This window comes from Chiloscyllium plagiosum, chromosome 15 (assembly GCF_004010195.1).
Source record: "Chiloscyllium plagiosum isolate BGI_BamShark_2017 chromosome 15, ASM401019v2, whole genome shotgun sequence".
Classification (NCBI taxonomy): domain Eukaryota; kingdom Metazoa; phylum Chordata; class Chondrichthyes; order Orectolobiformes; family Hemiscylliidae; genus Chiloscyllium; species Chiloscyllium plagiosum.
Window position 1 is genome coordinate 67,161,512 of NC_057724.1, and position 25,677 is coordinate 67,187,188.

At 41.9% G+C, this 25,677-nt stretch overlaps 1 protein-coding gene across 5 annotated transcripts in view; it reads left to right on the forward strand.

Moving 5' to 3' along the window:
- The window catches only part of mtm1 (myotubularin 1), a 161,876-nt gene that overhangs the window by 126,988 nt on the left and 9,211 nt on the right, over positions 1-25,677 (forward strand). For all 5 annotated transcript variants that reach the window (XM_043705109.1, XM_043705113.1, XM_043705110.1 and 2 more), the window contains 7 exons: positions 111-266; positions 5,539-5,727; positions 10,168-10,353; positions 10,697-10,903; positions 12,717-12,809; positions 14,028-14,141; positions 17,628-17,804. In XM_043705109.1, the coding sequence (XP_043561044.1) occupies positions 111-266; positions 5,539-5,727; positions 10,168-10,353; positions 10,697-10,903; positions 12,717-12,809; positions 14,028-14,141; positions 17,628-17,804 (1,122 nt within the window). The remainder of the gene's footprint in view (positions 1-110; positions 267-5,538; positions 5,728-10,167; positions 10,354-10,696; positions 10,904-12,716; positions 12,810-14,027; positions 14,142-17,627; positions 17,805-25,677) is intronic.

Here is a 25,677-nt window from a genome sequence, read left to right on the forward strand (position 1 = left end):
TAATTTTTCCACAAGAGAAAGTTCATTTCTACAATTTTAGGCATAATGACTGATGCTTTTGGCTGCTTGTTAGTCACACTACTGATATTTGTTTTCACTTGTTTCTGCAGGGTTTACCAGATGAAAAACGAAAATGGAGAATCACAAACATAAATCAAAACTATGAGCTTTGTGACACTTATCCACCAATCTTAGTGGTTCCAGCCAGCGCTGGTGATGATGATCTGCGAAAAGTTGCAGCCTTCAGGTCCAAAGGACGATTACCGGTGGGTATGGCCAGGATAGATAATACATAATATCTGATGAGAACTATTCAATTTTGGATTGAATTCATTTTTAAATAAATTATTAAGGAATCTTTGAAAATGTTGTACAGTTTCCGAAGTCCCTCAGTTTCTTTACTCCAGCCTAGCTTGATCTTCACTTTTCAAATTTCCCAGTTGAAGTACGTGAAATGTTTTTTATTGACTTGTTAAAAATGTAATAAATATTGCTGTATATCTCAGGATGATCTGACTATCCTAAATAGTGTGTCTGGGTGTGAGTAATATTAAAATCTCATTCACTTCTATAAGTGGTGTTGTGATAGCCATTTCCAATATCGAAAGGGCTATGCTTGTCTTTCACAACTCTGTGCAATTATGTTTTTGCTGAAACGTATCTCATCTGCTTGTATGTCCTTCTGTAACTAAAGTTTCCTTTACATAAGAGTTTAACAAATAAATTGTGATTCACTACATGATTAAATTAATTCACTTAACTTTGCTTTGTATTTTCAAATGCTGTCATTTAAGTTTAAATTTGATGGTTTTAGCTTCTCCCAAAAGCTTGGGCTTTGACTGGACAGTCTCTGGGGAAAGAATATTTTCAGTAATATAATTTTTTGAATAGTAATCTATTGACTTAACATTATATGCTATTCTAGTGCAGAATTCCTTTTGAAGTGTCAATACACAGTATATGAAAAATATTTTTCCTTCAGCTACCTTTGGTAAATTCTCTGGCATCTGAAAAATGAGGTTATTAATTTCAATGATCACTTAATTATTGAAAGGGGCAGCATTTGTTACCATACCCAGATGAAGGTTCCTCTCCAACAGTTGATCATCTAAAAATAGAAATGTGGAATGTGCCATCTTCATTCAATTACAAAACAAAGATAAATGAGCTGTGATTTGCAATGGTAGGATTTAGTGATTGACTGAGTGCCCACCTCCCTGTATACCATCTAAATGTCTTTAGATTTTAGTGTGGTAATAACTCTGTTGTAGGTATTTTTAACTGCTTTTTAAATAAAATTTTGATCTGACCATATGCATTACAACTGAAGGAATGTTATGTGAAAACTGAATTTGTCTAAAATGTTAACATTTTGAATAACACATGCTGCATAAATTTTGGCTATATTCATTATCCCATATGATATTTTATAATCTTAACTTCTTGTACTTTTTCATACGACAATAAGATATAGGATTAGAATTAGGCCATTCTGCCTGTTGAGTCTGCTGCAGCATTCCATCATGGCTGACATGTTTCTCAATCCCATTTTCCTGCCTCCTCCCACCTTCTCCCCATAACCCTTATTCCTCTTATTAATCAAAAACCTATCTGTAAAGAAAAGAAAGAACTGTGGATGCTGGAAGTCAGAAACAAAAACACATTGCTGGAAAAAGTCAACAGTTCTGGCAACATCTGTGGGAGAAATCAGTTAACCTTTCAGATCCAGTGACCCTTCAGAACACAGATGCATTTCTGAAGGGTATATTGGGTATGAGGTTAAGTATGTATTTTCCCCTCCAGTTATATCAGTTCTGAGAAAGGGTCACTGGACCTGAAGTATTAACTCTGATTTCTGTCCCTGGGTGCTGCTAGACCTGCTGAAGTTTCTCAGCAATTTCTGTTTCTGTTTTCGTTTCTTTTCCTCTGTTGTTTACCTTGCCACTTGCTGCAAGCCCAGTCTGGCACCTATTTTAGGATGACAAATCTAATCCCGCATTCCCTCTGCACAGTGGCTTAAAGGTTTCTCCAAGTTTCTGCACACCAACATGCCAATGCATTGACTTTTGCCTTTGGAAGTCACTGCTGCGCATGGACCTCAAATGACTGTGCATTGGAAAAAGAACATTCGAGGGAGAATTAGTCAGATTCAAGATTGAAACTTCACTTAATAGATTTTTTGCAGTTTGGTTACTGTGGTGGTCAATCACTCAATATATTCACGAGGCTGCCAATGTTCTTTTAACAAAGAATGTAAGTTTTAGATCTTAAACAACAAAAAGAAAGATTCCACCCTTTTCCCCAGCATTATCATACAGTCACAGCATGGAAACAGTCCGTTATAAACAATCATCCCTAATGAAATATCATTCCTATCTTCACTCTTTAATTTCTTACTCAACTGACAAAGTAAGAAGTATTCCTTTTTGACGACTTTCTGCATGTTATCTAGATGTGATTTACTCTGTCTTTCCCCAAGAGACACAGACAGGCTAATGCATTGACAGTTCTCTGACATTGGCAACTTTGAGACTATGTAACAGCATACCTGCTGGTGTGGATCTTTTCTTCTGAAGCGAACCTGCTGCTGACCACACTTTCTATAAATGGTAAAAGCTCAACTTAGTAAACGCTTCAGCTGTCTTACCAGGTAGCTTATCGAGTCATTTAAGCTGAGGTTACCTGATTAATTGGAAGTGTTGTTTTGATTCGGTGCTTAAAAAGAATACATTTTTGACCCTTAAAAATAAAATTGCCTTAAAAGTAAAAAAAAAACAAAAAAGCCATTTCTCAGTACATTTGAAATCAAGTTGCCAAGCAGTGATGTTATATTATACATCTTTATCATACTATCCTTTAGGACTTGCCCATCTTATTCAGTAGTGGTGCTGTTGAGCCACTTGCTGTGATGGACTTTGAAGCCTCCCCACTAGAGTGCATTCTGTGCTCTGTCCATACTGGGTGCTGCTTTCAGCTATTGTTTGACTGATTCAATAGGAGCTTTTCTTGTCCTGTTTAACTTGATACTATGAAACTTCAGAGAGTTGGAAATCGCCATTGAGGACTCCCAGGGCAACTCCTTACAACTGCGTAACATTGGTCTGTTACCTCTGGTATATTTATCCTATCCATGGGCAGGTTACTCTAAGTGTTGGTGGTGTCGAGGACATTGTCTGTGAGGTATGATTCCATGAGAATGATGATGTCATCCGTGACTATCTATGGGACAGCTCTCCCAATTTTGGTGCTCACCTCTAAATGTTATAATGGAGAACTTTGCAGGGTTGACAGGGCTGCATGTGCTGTTGCCGTTTCCAGTGCCTTAGTTGATGCTAGTGGTCCATCTGGTTTCCTCCCTTTTGTCACACTTCATTTAACTAGGCTAACTGAGTGGATAGCCAGGCCATTTCAGATGGCAATTAAGAGTCACCCATGTTGCTGTGGATCTGCAGTCCTCTGTCACCCAGACCAGGTGAGGATGGTAGGATTCTCCCTTATGGGCAATAGTAAATTATTTAGTTTCTAATGGCATTTGAAAATGGTTTGTTGTCACAGTTAGACTAGCTTTTAATTACAGATTTTTAAATCTATTTTCCCTATCTGCTGTAATGATCATGGAGCTCATGTCCGCAGAATATGACCCACCCCTCTGGATTATTTGCCTCGTGCTTGTGGCGGCTCGGTGGTTAGCACTGCTGCCTCTCAGCGCCAGGGACCTGGGTTCGATTCCCGCCTCTGGCAACTGTCAGTGTGGAGTTTGCACATTCTCCCCATGTCTGTGTGGGTTTCCTCTGGGTGCTCCGGTTTCCTCCTACAATCCAAAGATGTGCAAGTCAGGTGAATTGGTCATGCTAAATTGCCCACAGTGATAGGTGCAGGGTGAATATAGGCTGGGGGAATGTGTCTGGGTGGGTTACTCTTGGGAGGGTCGGTGTGGACTTTTTGGGCCAAAGGGCCTGTTTCCATACTGTAGAGAATCTAAAAATCTAATCTAATCTAATCTTATGCCATTGTGCCCTCACCTCCCCCCAGCCTGCCTTAATAATAGATCCTATAGAATACCTATCACTCCTTGAAGTTTCAGGTAGTTGTCACAAATTTCCCACACAATAACTCTTGCAAGACCAAAATAGCATATTTTGCACCATATAGTTACATAGAAAACGTAACTTTGGGTAAAAGCAAATTACTGCGGATGCTGGAATCTGAAACCAAAAGAGAAAATGCTGGAAAATCTCAGCTGGTTTGGCATCATCTGTAAGGGGAGAAAAAAAACTGACGTTTTGAGTCTAACTGACCCTTTGTCAATTAGACTCGAAACGTCAGCTCTTTTCTCTCCTTACATATGTTGCCAGACCTGCTAAGGTAACTTTGGGGTTGTTGAGCAAAAAACTTCATTGGCTTTGAAACATAGCATTGTGTACACACAAGGAAATAAAGTAGTAACCCATGCTCTCGTTCTGTGCAATAAGTGAATGTGCAATAGAAAAGATTTTCAAATGAAGATGTTTACATTGTTAACAGATAGCTATGGGGTTCTTATGTAGTGCCAGAAGGAATTGTGTCAAAGTGAGTTGTCTTCATTAATAAGGGGATCAAGGGTTATGGGGAGATGGCAGGTGAATTGGTTTGAGAAATATATCTGGTAAAAACAAGGACTGCAAATGCTGGAAACCAGAATCTAGATTAGATTGGTGCTAGAAAAGCACAGCAGGTCAGGCAGCATCCGAGGAACAGGAAAATCGATGTTTTGGGCAAAAGCCCTTCATCAGGAGTAGAGGCAGTGTGCCTGCAGAGTGGAGAGATAAATGAGAGGGGGTTGGGGGTGGGGAGAAAGTAGCATAGAGTACAATAGGTGAATGGGGGTGGGGATGGAGGTGATGGGTCAGAGAGGAGGGTGGATTGGATAGGTGGAAAGGAAGATAGGCAGGTAGGACAGGTCATGGGGACGGTGCTGAGCTAGAAGGTGGGAACTGAGGTGAGGTGGGGCATGGGGAAATGAGGAAACTGAAATGAAATCCACGTTGATGCCCTGGGGTTGAAGTGTTCCGAGGCGGAAGAGGAGGCGTTCTTCCTCCAGGCGTTGGGTGGTGAGGGAGCGGCGGTGAAGGAGGCCCAGGACCTGCATGTCCTCGGCAGAGTGGGAGGGGGAGTTGGAATGTTGGGCCACAGGGCGGTGTGGTTGATTGGTGCGGGTGTCCCAGAGATGTTCTCTAAAGCACTCTGCTAGGAGGCGTCCAGTCTCTCCACTCTGCAGGCATCCTGCCTCTATTCCTGATGAAGGGATTTTCCTGCTCCTCGGATGCTGTCCGACCTGCTGTGATTTTCCAGCACCACTCTAATCTAGACTCTTAAGAAATATATCAGCCATGGTGCAGTAGCTTCAATGGGCTGAATAGCCTAATTCTACTCCTATGTTTTATGGTCTTAAAGTCCTGGCTGCTGTACCCTGTTGATTATTTTGTAGCTATGACCACCTTAAATTACCACAAAATTAGTTTTAAACTTATGTACTAATTTGTGTTTGCATCTGTTCAGGTGTTATCCTGGATACATCCAGACAATCAGGCTGTGATTGTTCGGTGCAGTCAGCCTCTGGTTGGCATGAGTGGGAAACGCAGCAAAGATGATGAAAGGTATCTCGACATTATTAGAGAGTCCAATGGGCAGACCCAGAAGCTAACGATCTTTGATGCAAGACCAAGCGTCAATGCTGTAGCCAATAAGGTGGGTACCAGTGTACGAGGAGAGACGTAGTTCATGTTAGACAGTTAGTTTAGGACTATGAAAATTAAAAATTGTGTTTCTACCTCTCTCACTGAACTGCCTTTACAATAGCCTTGCAAGCTAGATATGTGAAAGCAGGAAATTATAGGTCTGGCAGCATCTGGGCTGAGAGAAACAGACTGTGTTGCAGACCTTCCATAAGAATATTTACACAGATAACAGCCAGACCAATTAAGCTGCCCAGTCGTGTACACATGACGAGTCAGGAAGCAAGGCAGGGAAATTAAATGCATCTTTGCCAGTGTTGTTGACATCCAAGAATAATTAAATAAGATTCAATGTTCCTGTTTTGGACACCTTTCCCTTTGCATTTTTTGAGCTGTTTACAGCAAGTGTCCTGATTTTCATTTACTATTGTGTCCTGCTGTGTAATCGTGTAAGAAACCTGTCCCACTTTAGTTTCCTATATTGCATTCTTAACAAATTTTCCACCATTCCTTCTTTAAGCTGTTGAATAATCTATCAATCACTTCCAAAGGATTAATGGATTCATGTGGTAGGGTCAGCAAAGCGACTACTTTCCAATTGGTTATCAAAATTAATCCCGATACTGTCTGACATACACATCTAGCCTGTATTTTAAGATCAGCCTGTATCAAAAGGACTTGCATGGCTGGCTTGCTCCAGAATACAAGCCTGACTACCCCGGCCAACCTGTTGTCTCAGCGTGGTCCTGCCCCACCGAATTCATCTCCACATACCCCGCTACTGTCCTATTCCCCCGGTCCAGGAACACTCCACATGTGTTCGGGGCACCACCCACGCCCTCCAGGTCCTCCAAGACTTGTATTTCCCATTGTCCCAATGCTCTGGTTTCCTCCCACAGTCCAAAGATGTGCAGGGCCAGGTGAATTGGCTATACTAAATTGCCCGTAGTGTTAGGTAAGGGGTAAATGTAGGGGTATGGGTGGGTTTCGCCTCGGCGGGTCGGTGTGGACTTGTTGGGCCGAAGGGCCTGTTTCCACACTGTAATGTAATCTAATCTAATCTTATCTTCACCATGGACATCCAGTCCCTATACACCTCCATCTGCCATGACCAGGGCCTCCAAGCCCTCCGTTTCTTGCTGTCCTGACGTTCCAACCAATACCCTTCCACTGACACACCTATTCGTTTGGCTGAACTGGTCCTCACCCTCAACAATTTCTCATTCGAATCCTCCCACTTCCTCCAGATGAAAGGGGTAGCCGTGAGCACCCACTTGGCCCCAGCTATGCCTGTTGCTTTGTCAGCTATGTATAAGAGTCTTTCTTCCGCATTTAAACAGGCACCACTCCTCCGCTACACTGATGACTGCATCGGTGCCACCTCGTGCTCCCACAAGGAGGTTGAAAAGTTCATCAACTTCACCAACACGTTCAACCCTGACCTTAAATTCGCCTGCACCATCTCTAACACCACTCTTCCCTTCCTGGACCTCCCCATCTCCATCAACGGTGACTGACTCAACACTGACATTTTCTACCAACCCACTGACTCCCACAGTTACCTGGATTACACCACCTCCCATCCTGCCTCCTGCAAAAATGCTATCCCTTATTCCCAATTCCACTGTATCTGCTCCCAGGAGGACCAGTTCCACCACAGAACACACCAGATGGCCTCCTCCTTTTAAAGACCGCAATTTCCCCTCCCACGTGGTTGATGATGCCCTCCAGCACATCTCATCTGCTTCCTGCACCTCTGCCCTTGAACCCCAACCCTCCAACCACAACAAGGACAGAACCCCTCCAAGTCCTCACCTTCCACCCCACCAACCTCCATATACATCGCATCACCCTCCGCCATTTCTGCACTTAGAAATGGACCTCACACCAGAGGTATATTTCCCTCCCCACTTCTATCTGCTTTCCGTAAAGAGCGTTCCCTTTGCGACTACCTTGTCAGGTACTCTCACACTCTCACACTCTCACACTCTCACACTCTCACACTCTCACACTCTCACACTCACGGCAGGAATTGTAAAACCTGAGCCTGAGCCCGCACCTTCCCCCTCACCTTTGTCCAAGGCCCCAAAAGAGCCCTTCCACACCCATCAAAGTTTCACTTGCACTTTGATACATCACTTACTGTATCCGTTGCTCCCGATGCGGTCTTCTCTACATTGGGGAGACAGGACAGCTACTTGCAGAGCGCTTCAGAGAACATCTCTGGGGCACCCGTACCAAACTACCCCATCGCTCCTTGGCCGAGCACTTCAACTACCCCTCCTACTCTGCCAAGAACAGGCAGGTCCTGGGCCGCCTCCATCGCTACTCCCTTACCACCTGGAGGAAGAACATCTCATCATCTGCCTTGGGACCTCCCAACCCCCATGGCATTACACTAGTTTCCTCATTTCCCCTCCCCCGACCTTACCCCAGCTCAGCACTGTTCCTCATGACCTGTCCCACCTGTCCATCTTCCTTCCCACCTATGTGCACTACCCTCCCCTCTGACCTATCACCTTTACCCTCACCTCCATCCACCTATTGCACTCTCAGCTACCTTCTCCCCAGGCCTACCCTCCTCCCATTTCTCTCTTCAACCCGGATGTTCCCAGCCTCATTCCTGATGAAGGGCTTTTGCTCAAAACATCGATTCTCCTGCTCCTCGGATGCTGCTGACCTGATATGCTTTTTCAGCACCACACTCTTGACTCTGGCTTGCTCCATTTGCCAAGGACTAGTATTGTTTGAAATAGTAAAATACTCCACTGTTGACTAGTGTGAAATTGAAGTTTATTGTTTGGGGTGCAGGCAAGGGTAGCAAAATAAAAGATAGAAACAGAATAACGTCTGATAAATTAACAACAATTAAAATAAAGACATTTGAAAGTAAATTAAAATTCACTGTCAATACTGAATTCTGCCTTACCTTTTAAATGAGATGGCTTAGAAGTGTTTAGAATTTTACATAGTTGAGGCCTTTTAATTGTAACCAATGAAATAATTTTGATAACACTATATCAGATTACATGTACTAAAGTGTTAATTGTAAGCCCAAATAGTAACTGCATTAGGTATCTAGGGTTACTGTCCATTTACATAATGTCTTACATATAATTGCTGCCAACATTTCGATTTGATTTATTATTGTCACGTACTGAGATACAGTGAAATGTATTGTTTTATGTGCTATCCAGACAGACCATACCTTACATAAGTACATTAGGGTAATAGAACAGGATGCAGAGTATGGAGAAGCTGCAGAGAAAGACCAACTCTTGAGACGTCCATTCTTGAGTTTGATAACAGTGGGGAAGAAGCTGTTCTTAAATATGTTGGTAGGCGTTTTCAAACTTTTACATCTTCTGCCCACTGGAAGAGAGTATAACTCGAGTGGGCTTTGATTATGTTGCTGCTTTCCCGAGGGAGCAGGAAGTAAAGATGGAGTCAACGGAAGGAAGGCTGGTTTGCGTGGTGGACTCTGCTGTGTTCGTGACTCTCTGTAATTTCTTGCAGTCATGAGCAGAACAGTCACCATACCAAGCTGTGATGCATCCAGATAGGATGCTTTCTATGATGCATATATAGAAATTGATAAGAGTCATTGTGGACATGTTGCATTTCCTTAGCCTTCTGAGGAAGTAGAGCCATTGGTTGCTTTCCTGACTGTAGTATCAACATGGACGGACCAGGATAGATTGTTGATTATATTTATTTCTAGAAATTTGAAGCTCTCCACCACCACCTCCTCAGCACCATTAATGCAGGTAGGGGCGTGTCCTCCACTCCACTTCATGTAGAATCATAGAATCCCTGCAGGGTGGAAACAGGCCATTTGGCCCAACAGGTCCACACCGACACTCTGAAGAGTATCAGAGCCATTCCCCTGTCCTATTACTTTACATTTCCCCTGACTAATACACCTAACCTACACATCCCAGAACACTTTGGGCAATTTCGTGTCCTCACGTCGATAACCAGCTCCTTTGTGCTGCTGACATTGAGGGAAAGATTGTTACCTATACACTATGTCACTAAGCTGTCTATCTATTTCCTGGTCTGTAGTTTGAGGTTTAACCCACTATGGTGGGAACATCGTCAAATTTGTAAATGGAGTTAGAATTTCTACTCTAACATCATTAGTTCTATTAAAAAGCTAGTTGCTTATTATTCAAAGGGCCATTCTTTGTAAGTAATTTTAAAGAACATTTAATTTAAATATTTCACTGTCCTTATTTTGTTTATGTTAATGTGATATTAAACTCAACCGTATTTAATTCTTCCTGTAAAGTAGGTTAATAATATAATCAAATTTGTGCTTAACTTTGGGTGTGTGTATTTCTAGCCCTGACCCACCCTCGTACAGCACCTGCTTTTCTTGTATAGTCAATATTGTCGAGCATGCATTGTGGGTAATTGAAAGGAAAGCACTTATTAAATTTCACTTTTTTAGGCCACAGGAGGGGGCTATGAAGGTGATGATGCCTATCAGAGAGCAGAGGTCATCTTTCTTGACATTCACAACATTCATGTGATGAGAGAATCCCTGAGGAAATTAAAGGACATTGTGTATCCTAGCGTTGAAGAATCCCACTGGCTGTCAAGTCTTGAGTCAACGCACTGGTTAGAGCATATTAAGGTAAGGTGATTCAACTGCAACTGCTCTGTAAGAACTGTTGGTTTGTGACTAGCTGCTATATGCAGCATTCGTTACTTAATGTTTTTAATTATTAAAATGCAAGATAAGGCAAGATGATCAACTAGTAACTTAATTTTTAACAAGCAGTTTAGGTTTTTTTGTATGTATAATACTTTCCTTAATTTTTTAAATTAAGTGTATAACATTTAACAAAAAAACTTGTGTTTAATTGCACCAATGTGTTTTCTGTACAAGCTTTGAACTAAATAGTCTGTTTCTTGGAAGTGCATTGTTACCATATTTTGTTTAAAAACACGTAGTACAACTTATATTTTTATTGTAGTTTGTTTTGGCAGGGGCAATTAGAGTAGCAGATAAGGTTTCATCTGGGAAAAGTTCAGCATTGATACACTGCAGTGATGGCTGGGACCGTACCGCACAGCTTACTTCTTTGGCACTACTAATGCTTGATAGCTATTATCGAACAACAAAAGGTTTTGAAGTACTTATTGAAAAGGAGTGGATAAGTTTTGGGCACAAATTTGCAACGGTAAGAATTCCAAATCATCATTCATCATTTGGAACACTGTGTTCTTTGTCTGGGGTTGGGGAGGAGTTGGTGCTGGTGCTGGTGTGTCGCACACATTTCTGAGACTAACATAAAACAAATATCCCTTGTGGTAAATACTTTTTGGAAAGTTGACATTTTAGCAGTTGCTGCTTCAACTTCAGGTAATAATGTAGTGTATTTAGAAGTCCTATTGCAGTGAAAGGATTTCTTCACTTTTCCCCATATTATAATGACATTAATAATTTAATGGTGAAAATCTAAATGGTAACTGTTTGCTGATTTACCTCCAGAGCAGAAGAAGCTTAGTACAAAAATGGTGCTTGTATTTAGCAATTATTAGTACATTAATTAAAAATTATGATGTGGAGGTGAAGGAGCAATTCTCTGAAAGTTAATACCTTCAAATAAAGCTGTTGGACTATAACCTGGTTTTGTGTGAATTAAAAATTAGGAATTATGTAGTTGTTCTGGAGCTAAGGTTGATTCCCCAGGAGTAATTTTGTATAACTGATTGACAGTTATAAAAGCAGCAAGTTTGCATTAAAAGTGCAGATATACACAGCTCTTGAGTCAAAGTTTCTGCTCCTTTTTGATACCCAATAGCAGCAACAGCAGTGTGGGTGGTATTGGAATCTGGCGTTGTTTTTGTCGTTTTGCCACCTCCTTCTCAATTCCATAATATAATTAAGTCTGGCAATTTAAAGGTTAGAGTAATTGCTGAAAGTTCCATTAGATCTGGAATAAAGGTCAGAAAATTGCCAATGTGTGTTGCTTGTTATTAATTAGATGTTTAATTGTAGCCTGGTGGTAAACATGAACCAAGGATTCAAGTGTGCCTTGTACATTGACTTTAAGAGCAGGCTGAAAGTCTAGTGGTTTGATTGGCGATGCAGGATATGTAAAGTGTGACTCTGCAAGGAAAAGCTTATAAGTGTACAAAGACTAGGCACTATCTAGTATTCTTTACCATATAGTTACCTGTGTTATATTAATGGGGAGAAAACAATAACAATTTTGCTTAAGTGTGGCTTATCTTCATAAAGTACACTGCCTTGTGTCACAGTTTTGTGTATAAAATAAATTTATGTTGAGAAATTCATTGAGTCTTAAAGTAATTCGGTTGTGATTGCATATTTCTAATCGGTGTAATCGACACAGCATAATGGATGATTTTGAAGAAAAATAATATTGCAGTTATACTGTAATATAAATGATTTCTAGAAATTTTAACTGTAGAGTTTCCATGATCAAGAGACTATCTTTGCAAATGTTGTAAAAGTGATTTAAACATAAACTTTTACTTTGTAAAATGTCTCAGCTGATGGACTGAAGTTCCAGCCAAGGTCGCCATTCAACATATCATGAGATGCAAAGTCATATCTCTCAGGTGTTCTCTAATCAGTGATTCAGAAGTACAAAACTGGTAAAAAGAGGACTGAGACATCAGTTATGTGTTGGTATCTCAATTTATAGTATAAGCCTTTGTTCAGATGCACACAGTTCCCAATCAATATAGTCATTGTGCGAATTCTCATCATTAAAAGTCTGTTGGTATCTGAACAGGAACAAAAAAATTCCAAGCGTGGACCCTCAGCACCAATGAACATTTCTGCAGCCTATTTGTGAATATTGCAGCATTATTAGTGGCAGATCAGGTGATTGTTATTCCAGTTTCATTAATATGACTAAATTGTAATTGTTCTTGAGGTTAAAATTATTTAAGTTGCAGTTGATAGAAGTTTATGATGTATATTTTTGACAAAACTGAAGTTGATTTAATTATTTACTTTAGAGAATAGGACATGGTGACAAGAACCATGCAGATGCAGATCGCTCTCCGATATTTCTGCAGTTCATTGACTGTGTTTGGCAAATGACAAAGCAAGTGAGTGGTTTTCACACTATGTGGGGTAAATGTAAAATGTTATTACGTATAATTTAAGTGCACGATAACCGTCATTGTATATCTTCATATGCCTGAATATTTTGACAGTCCTTTCAAGGAAAGGAATATGGTACATTGCTTTAAAAGCTACTCTTAAAATTAAATTTGATGCTAGTTATTGGTTTCATCTCTCTTCCGTATAGCCACCTGAGACTAATCTAAACTACTTAGAACTATAGAGCCATCTTTGACTCCAAGATGACCGGCTAATCTCACATTTGTGTGACCACTGTGATAGCTTGTTTCCTGCGTAACATTGCTCGACACTGTCCCAGCTTAGCTCATCTGCTCAAGCTGTCATTCATTCCTGTTTTTAAATTTATTTCATTTGTGGGATGTGGCTGTTGTTGACTGGCCAGCATTTATTGCCCATCCCTAGTTCCCCTTGAGAAGGTGATGGTGAGCTGCCTTCTTGAACTGCTGCAGTCCACCTAATATGGATTAACCTGCAATGTCTTGAGGGAGGGAATTCCAGGATTTTGACCTCTACATGTGACCATTCCTGTGCATTCATGATTTGGTGTCTCATAAGCTAAACTTGGGTAGTGAAGTTTTAATGACTTGTGTCCTCACTACAGGTTTTGTTCACCTATCATGCCTGTACTTGACTATATTGATTTCTGGCCAAGCTCCATCTTAGTTTTAGAAACTCACCTTTGTTTTTAAATTTTGGAGATAATGTGAGAGTTTGACATCCCAGCAGCTGTTTCAGTACTGTGACAATGCTCTTCATTTGAAGTCAATGACAAATCAGGGCTGTAAAGGTAGTATTCTCTTTGGACAAGCCTATCTGTTTTGACAGAAAAGTGGCATAATCACTGATCATTGACCTTTGGGAAAACAGGTGGGCAGTAAGACATTGGCCTACTGGAAGAGTGGCTCTATCCTGGGGTGGTGAACAGAATACAGATTCATTATTCTGTTTAAGTAAAATAAGTTACATTAAAGGGGTCATTTCAGATATTATTTGGTATCTTTATGTTGAATTTAAGTTGCATTTATGTAAACTGGCCTATGCTAATTAGAATAATTGCTTTTCACTTTCATCTTACTGGGGAGTAAAGCATAATTTGAAACAAACAGCCTCCTCTTGAATTAGTGAACTGAATATGCTTAATAGGGAAACCTTTTGTTGACATTATTTTCTCTTGTCTCTAGTTTCCTACAGCCTTTCAGTTTAATGAGCTTTTCTTGATTACCATTCTGGATCATCTGTACAGCTGCCGATTTGGAACCTTCCTTTATACCTGTGAACAACAGCGATGGAAGGAGGTTGGTGCAAGCAGGTTTACAAGCTTAGTCTTTGTGTTTTCCATTGACTTTTTATTTTCTCTAGATTCCACCCCAGTTTATTTTTCCTTTTCCCTTATATCCAGAAAGAAAGGTTAGATAAGTTTCAATTTCTAATATTTTCAAGGAGAGGGGTGTTGGGAGTCAGCATGCATTTATGGAGTCAGATGAAGAGGGGAGGGACCGGGAAGCATAAGTGCTAAGATCTTGTCATTGTTTTTATATCTTACCTTTCATTTCTTCCAGTGTACAATTAAAACCTCAATATGAAAAATCTGCGGTGGGGTTCCAGGAAGGGGTGATTGAAAGTTGCAGCATATTTAATTAAAAGATTGTGTCCACATAGACAATCTTTTATCCAAAATCCGAAAAGCTCCAAATTCCAAAGGTTTTTCTGTGAAGTTTTTTTCTCATTAACAAGGTTGTTTGGCGAGCAAACAGTTAACCCAAGTCCACACCCACTCGAAGCGTGTCACTCAGATGCGACGTGGCTGGGCTTCGCCTAGCATCGGCAGGCCTCAATTCTGTCTTCGAGCCCGTAATACTCAGTGAGTCTGCTCTTTGTTAAGATCTTTTAAAATTTCACCGTCAAACTGTCACTTATTCCAAAATTCAAAAAATTCCAAATTCCGAAAACCAGCTGGTCCCAAGTGTTTCGGATAAAAGATCGTGTACCTGTATGTATGTTTGCTGTTTTAATCCTGGGCAGTTATTTTCCAAAGTTTGTGAGAAGATTTGTAGCTCGGGTGCTCGTTGTTGTGGTTCTGTTCGCCGAGCTGGGGATTTGTGTTGCAGACGTTTCGTCCCCCGTCTAGGTGACATCCTCAGTGCTTGGGAGCCTCCTGTGAAGCGCTTCTGTGATGTTTCCTCCGGCATTTATAGTGGTTTGAATCTGCCGCTTCGGTTGTCAGTTCCAGCTGTCCGTTGCAGTGGTCGGTATATTGGGTTCAGGTCGATGTGCTTATTGATTTGAATCTGTGGATGAGTGCCATGCCTGTAGGAACTCCCTGGATGTTCTCTGTTTGGCTTGTCCTTTAATAGTAGTGTTGTCCCAGTCGAATTCATGTTGCTTGTCATCTGCGTGTGTGGCTACTAAGGATAGCTGGTCGTGTCGTTTCGTGGCTAGATAGATTTGGGTATGTTTGGGGATGTGACTGGGTGACAATCTGGTGGGCCTGACGAAGAGAAGGAAAGAGGGTGTGGACTTTGAGAGGCCAATGAAGAAGGGAAACAGGACAGAAGTAAAAACTTTGGGGAGCCCTCTCGGCTAAGAAGATTCATTAAGTGAGTACTATTCCACCTGCTGTCCTATACTAGCTTGCATGTGGAAACTTGGCCCCTTGGAAAGCCATTAACTGGGAATTAATTACTTACAATAAGTTACAACAGGAATTAATTGGTTTTAGTTGACACGGTTGTTGACTTCCTGACGAGGTCATTGCTACTGGGAAAGGAGTGTTGGGGGCAGAGGCAGGTGGGAAGATTATGGGCAGTCTGTGAGAGACAGAACTCACTCACAAATCAGCCTGAGACAAAGCCTTGGAAACAACAATTTATTATGGCCTTGCAAGTACCGGACGCTTCTGCAATCAAATGCGTGCGAAAACAAAGCATGTCAGCATTCTTATTCAGTTTGCAAGTTGCGGAATCACGCCTCCCTTTTCCCATCCTATCATAAGCCGATTACCTCACTTGTTTTTTCTCTCTCTCTGGTTATTTTCTTATCTGGCCATCCTGCTGTCTTTGTATGTCTGCATTCTTTGTTCCTTGTTTGTTACAGCTTGTTCTTTTATCCAATTTCTCTTATCATACTATAAGCTTTATTGTGAAATGCCCCTGCTGCTTCTTTTTGTGGTCAGCTACAACCCTTCATAGTTATTTCCTAGCTTAAAACTATTTTATTAAAAAGCCTTCTATATTTGTTAAAATCTTAGCCTTAAGTATGCTGCAAGAATCCCGCGACTGTTTGTGTAATGTCCGCCCCACCCCCCCACAACACCCCACTGCCCATCTGCGAAAACAACATCTCTAACCACCACTGTCTGCTGAAACTACATTTCTAACCTTCCACAAGTCCATCTTATTAAAGTACCTTTCACCTTCTCGCCCACCGAAAGGAAGGATAAAGTCAGTCCTTGTGTGCATTACTTTTATGCTTTTTGTCAGAATTGCAATTCTCCATCTCCAACTTCTTTGTTTTTTCTTTCTTTATATTCTCTTAAGCAGAATTTAGCTTTTTCCTCCCTCTACCTCGTTGTTAAGAGAATAGAGGACCTGATCTTTATTGGTTTCCCTTAGATTTTCTGCCTCGATTTCTGGCAAAAGATGGTGACTAATGCCTTGTCTTTCAGGCCTGGTGATGCCTTGTTTTTTCGCATTGACAAGCTGCATTCCCTCACCATTAAGGATGGGATGTTTTTGGAGTCCCATCCTCTGGTCAGTTGTTTAATTGTCCAAACATTTATTACTATATGTGACTAGACTGCAGAGCTTTCATCTCATCTGTTGATCATTTGATTGCTTAACTCTGTCTGTCATGTGCTATTTAGCAGGTATGTAGTCCTGCGTTGTATCTTCACCAGGTTGACACACACATTTTTACGTACGCGTGGTGCTGCTCCTGATGTGCTCCCTGCAACATCTTAGAACTAAAGTCAATTCCCTGGCTTGATGGTAATGAGGTGCCAGATCATGGTGAAACATAATCCACCTGCTGCTGATATCTGTTAGTGCTAGTTTCTGGTTACTGGATCTGTTCTGAATCATTGTTAATCATTGGAACAGAACTTGGTTATTTTGAGGTGGTGGTGAAGCTGGGGCATTGTTTCCACAAGGACTTGTATAGTGGGTTTTCCTACCAAATTGCATTCAACAGATCCATTTGCAAGGAGTGGATTGGTTAGGACATGGTTAAGTATATTTTTCGTTCCTTCACCATCTGCCACAGGCCCAATCTGACGGCTGTGTGCTTTAATACTTGGTTCTAGATTAGAGTGGAGAAGGAAAATCGACGTTTCGGGCAAAAGCCCTTCACCAGGAATATAGGCAGAGTGCTTGCAGGGTGGAGAGATAAATCATTTATCTCTCCACCCTGCAGGCACTCTCATCTATTCCTGATGAAGGGCTTTTGCCCGAAATGTCGACTTTCCTGTTCCTCGAATGCTGTCTGAACTGTTGTGCTTATCCAGTACCACTCTAATCAAGAATCTGGTTTCCAGCATCTGCAGTCATTGTTTTTACCTACTTTAATACTTGGCAAACGCAGTAACTAGTGGTTCTTTTGTGATGGACATTGAAGTACCCCACCCAGAGTATGCTCTTTACCATGCTTCGTGCCTCTTCCAAGAGGACAGAGGTTTATTAGCTGAGGCAGTTGATAATCGGATTTGCTTCTGATGTTATACTTGTGACTTTTTTTTCTGTGTTTTTACAAAAGTTGTTAAAAGTCATTTTTTATATTGATTCAAGGAGTTGCGAAAAAGGACTGTGTCCTTATGGTCTTATGTGAACAGTGAAATGGACAAGTACATCAATCCCTTTTATACAAAAGACCAACATCGTGTGCTCTATCCAGTTGCCAGCATGCGGCACCTAGATCTCTGGGTGAACTACTACATCCGATGGAATCCTTGGTTCAGGCAGCAGGTATGTAATAGAAACATTGACTCATTGAAGCAAATAATTATTTCTTGTCATGCATCATGTCCTTCTATAAGGGCACAAAAGTTTTGACAGTCTGAGAAAGCTGATCAAATTAGCCATTTTCTCTGATCTGTAAGGCACCCAACCAATGAGAGATTATGAATTCAGCTAATGGAATTGTAGGTAAGCCTTTGTCATGACCTCTGTAGCAAAGAGTGTTCGTGCAGAATACATCGTTCATAAAGTCAGTTAAGGTGCAGAGGAAGGTCATTCAGCCCAACATGCTGGTTTACTGTGCAATAATCTGTTCAGTTCCTTTCCGCCTCTCTGTCCCTATAACCTGCAAGTGCTTATTTCATCTCCTTTTGAAATCATTGTCTCTGTTTTCACACCCTCATTATGACTCATTTTGTAAGAAGATGTTTGTCCATAATCTTAAATGCTGTATCATAACATCTTATGGTCCAAAGAGAACAGCCCCAACTTCTCCAACTAATGTTTGTAGTTAAATTTTCCCATTCCTGGGAAAAATCCTGTTTCATGCTATTCAATCTGCTCTGCAGCTTCTTAATGACCCTCACATCCTTCCTGACTTTGAAAGAACCAGAACACATTTTTTATTTGTTCGTTGGATGCAGGCATTGCTAGCATTTATTGCTCAACCCTAGTTGTCCGGAGGTTAGTTAAGAGTCAACCACTTTGCTGTGGATCTGGAGTTACATATAGGCCAGACCAGGGAATGACTGCAGTTTTCCTTCCGTAAAGGACATGAATATATCAGTCTTTTAACAACAACTGATATTGTGTATGCATGTTTGCTTTTAGACTGGTGTTTTAATTATATAATTATTGAATTCAAATATTTATGGAACTCAACCCAGATCCTGCTACTCTCTCAATATGTCCTGGCACCTTCAGTAGTTGGTGCCCTTGCACCTCTAGGCCCCTTGGTTCCTTAATTAACATTGACATTATTGTCCTTTTTGAAGTATGGAGCTTAGACCTATCCCTGCTGTTAATGTTCGCAGAAGGAATGATACAACAAGTGAGATATTTAGCCCATTGTACATGTGCCAATTCCTTGAAAGAGCTATCCAATTAATCCGTTGCCTCATCTTGCCCTAAAGCCCTGTCATTTCCCCCCCCCCCATAAGAATTTATCTTTCTGAAATTTATTATTGAATCTCCTTCCCACCTTTTCAAGTAGTTCATTTCAGACCATCCTAGCCTTTCCCCTTAAAAAAATACTCCCTCCTGACATCTCTAGTTCTTTTGCTCATCACTTTTGGTCACTCCCTCTGCCATATTTATTCCATCAAAACTATTTGCAATTTGCAGCACTGAATAACAGGTTTAGATTTTTTAGATTACATTACATTACAGTGTGGAAACAGGCCCTTCGGCCCAACAAGTCCACACCGACCCGCCGAAGCGTAACCTACCCATACGTTTACCCCTTACCTAAAACTACGAGCAATTTAGCAGGGCCAATTCACCTGACCTGCAGGTCTTTGGACTGTGGGAGGAAACCGGAGCACCCGGAGGAAACCCACACAGACACGGGGAGAACGTGCAAACTCCACACAGTCAGTTACCTGAGGTGGGAATTGAACCCGGGTCTCTGGCGCTGTGAGGCAGCAGTGCTAACCACTGTGCCACCATGCCGCCCATATAAAGGTTTGCTTTACTGTATTAAAACTAATGGGAACAACTTAAGTGTCTCTCCACCTAATTTAAGCCCCTAAGCCTTGGCCATTCTATTAAACCTTCTGTAGTCTTAATATCCTTCCTGAAAAATGATGTTCATAATTGAATGCAAGACTGTTGCTGAGGCTGAACCAGTGTTTTATAAATATTTGCCACCATTTTGTTGCTTTTGTACTTTACACCCCTGTATTTTAAAGTCTTAAGATCTTTTAAAACAGTTTGTGTCCCCTGCTTCCTTCAGATATGCATCGCTTTTAGAGAAATATTGTGAATTTGTGTTTTGTTTCTGGGTATATCTTTTATGGTAAGTGAAAATACCATACAGATTTGAGTGGAAAATCAAAAAAAAGTTTTAAATGGAATGTATAATACCAGGAATGCTGGAAATCTGAAATAAAGATACAATGAACAGAATCTTCTGATGAAGATTCCCGATGAAGAGTTTATGCTCAAAACGTTGATTCACCTCGTCGGATGCTGCTTGACCAGCTGTGCTTTTCCAGCACCACACTCTTCGACTCTGATCTCCAGCATCTGCAGTCCTCACTTTCTCCCAGAATCTTCTCAGCCCCTGACGACATGGGGCCATGGTGAGAAATTTGGGAAAATTGAAATGGCCTACCAGGAGCTTCTCAATATTGAGAGCAAAAGGTCCTAATTTCCAATCAAATGGGGAATAGCCAAAATTCTTGCTTTTGAGCAGCGAGAGCCATGTTTGTATGAATTCGCATGCGTTAATATCTCTATCTCACTCCTCATTAATATGTAATTTCCCATTCTCCCAACTAGAAATTAGATGGCAACATTTCTTGACATGAACATCAGCGTGAGTACCTGGCAACTTCAGCTTGCTGCCTGTTCCACCAGCCGTCCACTTTGGTACAAGTCATCAGCATCTTAGGGCACACTCCCCAAACTGTGACCATGTGCACTCCCTGACCATGGATGTTAGCATCTGACCCATACTAGCCTCATCACACTCCCACAGCTTATCTTCAGTTCACTTCCAGTGCAGCTCTGCACCTCAATGCTGAATTTTGGAATGCGCCAGCATCTTTCAATGGAAAGCTGCTGCATGGAATCTTTATGCAATGGTCAGGCACCAGTCTTCTGGATTGGATCAGGCTGAATCTTATTGCTGCTCACTTGTTCTCTTAGAACTCACTTTGTCTCTAGTTTGATCACAATATCCCTGTTTTGCCTTTTGCACTTCTCCCCCTCATCCACACATTAAAGGCTCATAGTACCTATGTCTTAGTTTGCGCGTGAGTACAAGCACAAAGCCAGGAAGGTTGTCACAATTGTCAGCAGTCATCAGTCAAAGGGATGGACATATTGCTGTGCAGCACAGTGCTTTGTAAATCTCTCACCTATAACATGTACCAGTAGCCTACGTGGTAAATGCATTGCATGTGCATTGGTCCAATGGCCATGTACCAAAGTCTAAGGGATTAGTCCTCATTTAAGACAAAGTGGGGTCAGTCAGGATGTACGTTAAGTCCAAGTCATTGCCAATCCCAATCCAACGGTTAGTCATCTGTTTGAGTTAGACGTGGCCAAGGGGTTCATTTCACTACAGTCCAGAGTGTAGGCCATAATCCATTCTGCACATTGATTGTGTACAATCAGGGGAGTTGAAGTATGTCAGTCAGGGAAGAGCAAACAGGTCAGTCATGGGTCCAGTCAGTCATAGTTGGAGCTGCCTGTTAAAGTCAGTCAGAAATGGGTACTGGCCAGTCCCAGAGGTCAACAAAATGAAAGTCAAGGGGATTTATCAGGGGTTTCTATTGTGGTAGTGAGATGGGGAACTCAATTGGAAGCTGCAGTCTGGAATACAGAGGGAGCCAGGGATGGTGAAGAGGCGAAATGGGTATAAGGGGAGAAATTTAACATTTAAAGGATGAAGTTGATAATGTGTTGGATACAGCAGGAGGGGGCATTATTAGTAGTCACTACAATGACAGGGCGACTGCATTAGTAGGGTGTGACTAAACCATAGCCTGGGGTCCGGGGTAATGATGTAAGTTGCAAACGTTTCAAGAGGTATGTGGTAACATGGAGGATCAGTACTGATGGGTGTCCAAGCAATGCCAGGAGGCAAGGAACATTGCTACATTTGCCTTCCATGTTCAATTGACTCCTAAATGCAAAATGCAAAATGGCTGCGGCACACCCCCGAAATAGGCCGAGTCAGTGTTTTTTTTTTCTCTGTTCCAACGGGTGGGTTCCACTTCTGATTGACATGAGGCCCTTCAAGGGACAGTTACATCAATCATGCACTTGCATGGTACAGGTCGAAGTCGTCTGTAATCATAGCATCCTGCATATGAAATGCATGCAGTGCCCAAATGTATGGGTTTCAGATGCTAGTCACAAGCAATCTCGATCATGTTCATTATTACAGAGTACAGATTGATATTTCTGCTTCACAGAGATAACTTTGTAGTTACTGCACTGCAATAGAGGAACAGATGTACCAGTTGACTTAAGACCAGCAACAATCCCCCTGGCTGATACTGAACGAATTCCATGTAAGGTCTCAGCTGAACCACCCTTCAGGATGCACAGAAGCTGCAAGAGGCCCAGTGTCTATTGTCCTTGATGCCATTTTCTCTAGATGAGTGGGGTGCAATGTCATTGCAGACTAAGGATGCCCCAGGTCACCGTTACAGAACTATGCCAACTGCTGGACCAGGACCTGTGACTTAAGAGTGGGTGGCCTTGCTATCCCAGTGGCCGTAAAGGTGACAGCAACATTTAACATTTATACAACTGGCTACTTCCAAGGAGCCACTGGGGACCTGTGTGGAAGATATTACTCCTCAATCCACAAGTATATCAAGACTGTTACTGATGCACATTGTGTCACATCACATCACTTCATCTGTTTCCCATGACAGGGTCCACACTGGAGCCTGAGTAGTAGGCTTTGCCAACGTTGCTGCCTTCCCTCAGGTGGACAAAATTAAAAATCTCTCAATGCCAGGTTATAGTCTAACAGGTTTATTTGGAAGTACAAGCTTTCAGAGCACTGCTCCTCCAGGTAGCTAGTGGGGCAAGATAATAAGGCACAGAATTTATAGCACAAGATCATAGTGTCATGCAACTGATATATTGAACAAACCTAGATTGTGTTGGACTATGACCTGGTATTGTGTGATTTTTAACTTTGTCCACCCCAGTCCAACACCAGCACCACCACCTCATTCCCCCAGGTGCAGGGTGCTATAAACTGTGTACGTGTTCAGAGTGCCTTACCATAATGCAGCTGAGTTCGTCAATAAAAAGGTTCCATTCCATCAATGTGCAAGTCATCTATGATCATCGACATCACATTTTGGAGATCTGTGCCCAGGTTCTCTGGGAGATGCCATGATGTCTTTATCTTTGAGAATGTTTTATGTTTCTGATGTGTTTCAAGCGCCAGACACCTTACAAGGATGATACTAGGAGACCAGGGCGACCCATCTGCAATGATGGCTGAAGACTCCATTACCAACCCTGACTTTGCTGAGCTTAGATATAAAACAACCTGTACTTCAACCAGAACTCTGGAGCAGGCAGAGGGCCTGCTGTAGATGTGGAATGACTGGTTGGATCAGTGCGGGAGTATGTTGAAGTACATTCTAGGCAGAGTGTACCACACGATCCTCACATGCTGTGCTCTGCACAGCTGGCACAGGCAAAGAGGGAATGTTAGGAAGGCTGAAACAGGCAGAGAATGCTTCAGCCTACTGAGAATAAGGATGAGGACATTGGGTGGGGGGAGGGTCATCATCCTTTGCATGATCGAGTGCATCACTGCAAGGCAATAGTAAAGAGTTGGGTGCAGTGATCATTTATTGACTGTGAAATTGTTGAAAGATAAGCAGTCTATTTCTCTTCAGAGAAATGTGGTCTCTGTTTCTTGTTAGCTTTCGCTGTCGCTGAATAAAAGTGAATGTTTGTAATCTTCCTGTATGTGATGGTCCCACATTTAACAATGAGAAGATGTTGGGCTACGCTGGGCATGGAAGAAAGAATGGCAGTGACTTTGAGCTGTAAGGTGGGATATGGCTAAGGACAGGTAAATTGTGTGGTTTGGTACTTAAACAGTTAATGTGCACCTGCATGTGTAAAGAACTGTCAGCCCTGCCACCTGGGTGTCCTGAAAAGTGTTGGTCTGTGGTTGCTGTTCGATGAAGGGCAGTTGTGGACTTCCAATGCTTGACCGGATGCATAACTGAGTTTCAAAGATCGAACCAGGGATGCTGTGATATTCTGGCTGTGGCAAGACTCTCCACCTGTGGTGAGTGAGAGAATATAATGAGTGGGGTGTTATAAGGGAATAGTGTATAGTTAATGAAGTGAATTTGGGTTGATAGTGCATGAAAACTTGCTAGGTCTCACTGAGAGAAACCCTCCATGAAATGCACCAAAAATGATACTTGGCTGAATTCTGTTAAGACTCCACTCAAAGCATCTTTATTTAATTAGATGATTCTTTTGGAAGTAGTTACTCTTATCACAGAATATTCTCACTAAATGAGTGTCACAGTGCTTGGATGAATAGCTTAAAATTGCAAGTCATATTACTTTTGTTTTGAGTGAATGAAACATTTGCAACCCTATGGTATTACTTCCATATCTCAGGAAGGCTAGAGCTTCCACAGTTTCCAAACATACTTCCCTCAAAGCGAGGATGCATCCTATCTGGATTGAGTATCGTTCTTAATTTGAGTACTGCTGACATTCTGGATACATCATTTTTTATTTCTATCCTATCCAGTATTGTTGTGCTAACTCTGTGGCTCTCTTCTATATTCAGTTTTATTTCAAATTTCTAATACTTGATGAATTTTTTAGAATTCAAATAGTTTCGTTTTGAACTGTAAATCTGCAAAGTAGTTTCATTGATGTGATTCACCCAGAAACAGAAATTCATAAAACTTAAAGGGATGAAAGCAATTATTGAGCTTTGGTGTCCAGCTGGTATCATATTTAGAGTGTGGTCTGTCAGTTTTCTTGGGGGTATCATGTGACAAACCATTGTTGAACTGAATCCCAATGTGATAAAAGGTTTCACTAGAAATGTTATTAGTCTGGAGGAAGTGAATGACTGCTTATTACCAAATGGCATAGCTTCTTTAATGTGACTAAAGTAACTGGGGGGGGAAAGCTGGTGGACGGGAGATCGTGGCTGGAAGAGCTGCCATTGTATTTGAGGGTTCTTCAGTGCTCACCTGGATTTACTCACTTCCTTAGGATGGTATTTGGTTTTTATACACCAGTTGTTGCATTGTTTTTGGAATGTTATCAGAAAAAAAACAAAGCAAACCTATCTTAAAAGGGACTTGTAATGTTAAGGATTGGTATTAAGTTAGCCTAGAGCAGTGGATAAAAGCAAATTACTGCGGATGCTGGAATCTGAAACCCTCCCTCACCTTCACCTGGACCATCTCCGACACTTGCCTTCCTTTCCTTGACCTTTCTGTCCCCATTTCCGGCAATAGTCTATCCATTACAAGCCCACTGACTCCCACAGTTCTTCTCACCCTACGTCTTGTAAGGACTCTATCCCTTTCTCTCAGCTCCTTTGCCTCCGCCGCATTTATTCCGATGAGGTCACTTTCCAAAGTGGTGCTCTTAATATGTGCTCCTTCTTTTCCAACCGTGGCTTCCCACCTACAGTTGTTGACAGGGCTCTCGACAGCCTGCGGTCCATCTTCTGCACCACGACCCTCACCCCCTCCCTCTCCTCCCAGAACAAGGATAGGGTCCCTCTTGTTCTCATCTTTCACCCCACCAGCCTTCACATGCAAAGAATGATCCTCCTCCATTTTCGCCAACTCCAACATGACACCACCACTGAACACATCTTCCCTTCCCTCCCCCTGTCAGCATTCCGCAGAGATCGTTCCCTCCAGGACAACCTAGTCCACTCCTCCATTACACCTAACACCTCTCCCATCTCACACTGCACCTTCCATCACACCTAACCTCTCTCCCATCGCACCCAACCCCACTCCCATCGCACCCAACCCCCCTCCCATGCAATTGCAGAAGGTGCAACACCTGCCCCTTTACCCCTTCCATGCTCACCATCCAAGGCCCCAGACACTCATTTCAGATTAAGCAGCTTTTCACTTGTACTTCTTTCAATTTGGTCTATTGCATTCGTTGCTCCCAA